Here is a 3,213-nt window from a genome sequence, read left to right as displayed (position 1 = left end):
ATGTGTGTATAACCATATAATCGATGTATACTCTATAAATAGTGGCTAGAAAAAAGGTAAACAATAAATCATACCGGTTATTTAGGTAAAGAACCCTAAAATTGGGCTTAAATAGGCCGAAGGGTTAACTAAATTCAAGTGAAATTAACTTCAATAACCGCCCTTCAAAGAAAAGCTGATAAATATGTATATAATATAAAATTAGTGTATAATATATGTATATTAGCTACAGGCTCCAAATAATTTTGAGCAGCTAAATATGTAGCTTTCCCTTTAAAGATCTTGAGTCTTAAGTCCAAATTCTTCAGGCTGGTCTTCGAAAAAAGGTGGGCTGGGCCTAGAATAGGCTTATGTCAGTCATTTAGACATGAGTGACACAAAAGGACAAGTTACATATTTGGCCGGTTGTCAATGTTAACCAAATATATATAAAAAATATATTAATTATACATATATTATATATATACTGGTTATTATTTTTGGGAGCTGCTATACATTGTTGTTTTCCCTTGACAAAATTTCACCGATATATGCTGCAAGTCCAAGAGATCACCCTTAAGAAGCATTTGAGGTTCAATTTACTATAACAAGAAAGAATTATCTTAATTGACTGAGTTTAAAGAGGTTTTAACACTAGAGTAACCATTCAAACAATTACTTGTCCCCAAGTTAACGGGTAAAAATTCTTTATACACTAGATAGGATGAGTTTTAGGCATTAATAAATGGAAATTTGAAGAAATGCAACCCCCACCCCAACAGATAGTTTTATATCCATGTCAGATAGTATGAGTTTTAGATGTAATTCGTTTGTTCTCTGACTAATGACAAGTGACAAAGTTCGTATGCAAAAAGGCTTTAGGGCCTATCTATTTAAGTCCAAACAATAGAGAACCAACATTCTAATATGTCGTTTCAAAAATGAAAACTTTTGTCCGTAGCAGGAGATGGAATTCAAACGGATCTTTCATCGTTGTCTAGAGTACAGACAGCTAGAGGGCCAGCATTTGGTCCGAAGCAGACTCCAACAATTTTAAAAAAGGATCCAGGTTATATTCGCGGGAATAGCTGCGGCTGCCCAGGCAAGCTCGAGACATACGGGCGAGTAGAGCGGAGCATCACCGGGCGCATCAAATCATATCTCCAGGTTCTTTCCATCGGGAGTTGGTACCTCCCGTTTTCTTGCCTCTTTCTCTATGTTAGTTAATTTGTGGCTATTTAGTTAGCATCACTTTAAGCATCTTATTAGAATATTTGTAGTTGCAACCGGTTATTTTCTAGTTTGGGTCCGTGTTAGTGTTTTCCGGAGTTTGCCGTAGGTATAGTGACTGTGGTGTGAGATGGTAGAGTAAGGTCATGTCCTCGAGGGATTCCGGGGGTGACTAGGGGGGTAGGGAGGGGGTCAGGGGTTGGGACGAGAGGAAAGGAGGGTAAGGGGAAAGAGGGAGCTTGCAGATTGAGGATAGGGTCGTGGAACATAGGCACGCTGACGGGTAAGTCTATTGAGTTGACAAAGATTCTCCAGAAGAGAAAGGTTAATATAGCTTGTATCCAGGAGACTAGGTGGGCAGGGATGAAGGCGAAGAATGCGGATGGGTATAAGTTATGGTACTCTGGAGTCGTGAGGGGTAAGAATGGAGTGGGTATCTTGGTGAATAAGGATCTTAGAGAGTCTGGTGTTGAGGTTAGGCGAGTGAATGATAGGCTAATGTTTATTAAGTTGTTGATTGGTGAGTGCACCCTCAATGTCGTTAGCGTTTACGCACCGCAAGCAGGCTTGGATGAGGAGGTTAAGAGGCGCTTTTGGGAGGGCTTGGACGAGATTGTGCGTAGTATTCCACATACTGAAAGGTTATTTATTGGAGGGGATTTTAATGGCCATATTGGGGCGGCTGCTGGTAGTTACGGCAAGGTCCATGGTGTCTTTGGACTTGGGGATAGGAACGGAGGAGGTACTTCGCTATTAGACTTCGCTAAGGCTTTCAAGCTGGTGATTGCAAACTTGACTTTCCCAAAGAGGGAGGAGCATCTAGTTACTTTTCGGAGTTTGGCGGTGCAGACTCAGATCGATTACCTTCTCCTCGGAAGGTGTCATAGAGGGTTGTGCAAGGATTGCAAGGTTATCCCGGGAGAGACCCTCGCGACTCAGCATAGGCTCTTAGTGATGGACATCGACATTATGATGAAGAGGAAGAAGAGGTTTGCTCGTGGCCGATCGAGGATTAGATGGGAAGCTTTAACCAAGGATAAAGCCCAAGAGTTGGAAGGGAGGTTATTCGCTATGGGAGCTTGGAGGAGTAGTGGAGATGCAAGCACTATGTGGTCGACGACGACAAACTATGTGAGGGAGGCGGCGAGAGAGGTGCTAGGTGTATCGAAGGATTTTTCTGGCAGGTACCAAGGAGACTGGTGGTGGAATGACATAGTCCAAGGTAAAGTGGAGGCGAAGAAGGTAGCGTACGCGAAGTTAGCAGGGAGCACAAGCGAGGAGGAGAGGAGTGCGAATAGAGAGAGGTACAAAGTGGCTAGGAAGGAGGCAAAGTTGGCGGTCACGGAGGCTAAGAATGCAGCGTTTAGCCGTCTATGCGAGGAATTTGGGGAGAAAGGCGGTGAAAGGAAGTTGTTTCAGCTGGCTAAAGCGAGGGAGAGGAAGGCCCGGGATCTGGACCAAGTAAGGTGCATCAAAGACGATGATGGTAGAGTATTGATGGGGGAGTCCCAGATGAAGCAGAGATGGCAGACATACTTTTATGGTCTTCTTAATGAGGAGGGGGACTGGGATATAGCACTAGGGGACTTGGGGCATTTGGAGAGTCTCCAAGATTTTAGGTATTGCAGGCGCATTAAGGTAGAGGAGGTCGTGGGGGCTTTGCGTAAGATGAGTAGGGGTAGAGCAACGGGGCCAGAAGAAATTCTGGTTGAGTTTTGGAAGTGTGTGGGTAGAGCAGGATTGGAATGGCTGACTGGGTTGTTCAATGTAATTTTTAGAACGAAGAGGATGCCGGAGGAATGAAGGTCGAGTACAGTGGTACTGTTGTACAAGAACAAAGGTGATATCTAGTGTTGTAACAATTATAGGGGTATCAAGTTACTTAGCCATACCATGAAAGTCTGGGAGAGGGTGGTGGAGGTGAGGGAGAGGAAGATGACGTCTATATCCAACAATCAGTTTGGGTTCATGCCGGGCCGCTCCACTACGGAAGCTATCCACCTT

General features: G+C 44.0%; 1 protein-coding gene across 1 annotated transcript; it reads left to right on the top strand.

Moving 5' to 3' along the window:
• Window positions 1-1,572: 1,572 nt before the first annotated feature.
• Window positions 1,573-3,012, top strand: LOC138885223 (uncharacterized). The gene has a single exon (XM_070166138.1). The coding sequence runs from the start codon at window positions 1,573-1,575 to the stop codon at window positions 3,010-3,012; it is 1,440 nt and encodes a 479-aa protein (XP_070022239.1).
• The last annotated feature ends 201 nt before the right edge of the window (window positions 3,013-3,213 follow it).

The sequence above is a fragment of the Nicotiana sylvestris genome, chromosome 2 (genome assembly GCF_000393655.2).
Source record: "Nicotiana sylvestris chromosome 2, ASM39365v2, whole genome shotgun sequence".
NCBI classification, from domain to species: Eukaryota; Viridiplantae; Streptophyta; class Magnoliopsida; order Solanales; family Solanaceae; genus Nicotiana; species Nicotiana sylvestris.
This window is presented reverse-complemented; position numbering and strand designations above follow the sequence as displayed.

Bases quoted from the DNA above. Each gene is read 5' to 3' on its own strand.
- LOC138885223 (XM_070166138.1), top strand. From the start codon at position 1,573: ATGAAGGCGAAGAATGCGGATGGGTATAAGTTATGGTACTCTGGAGTC.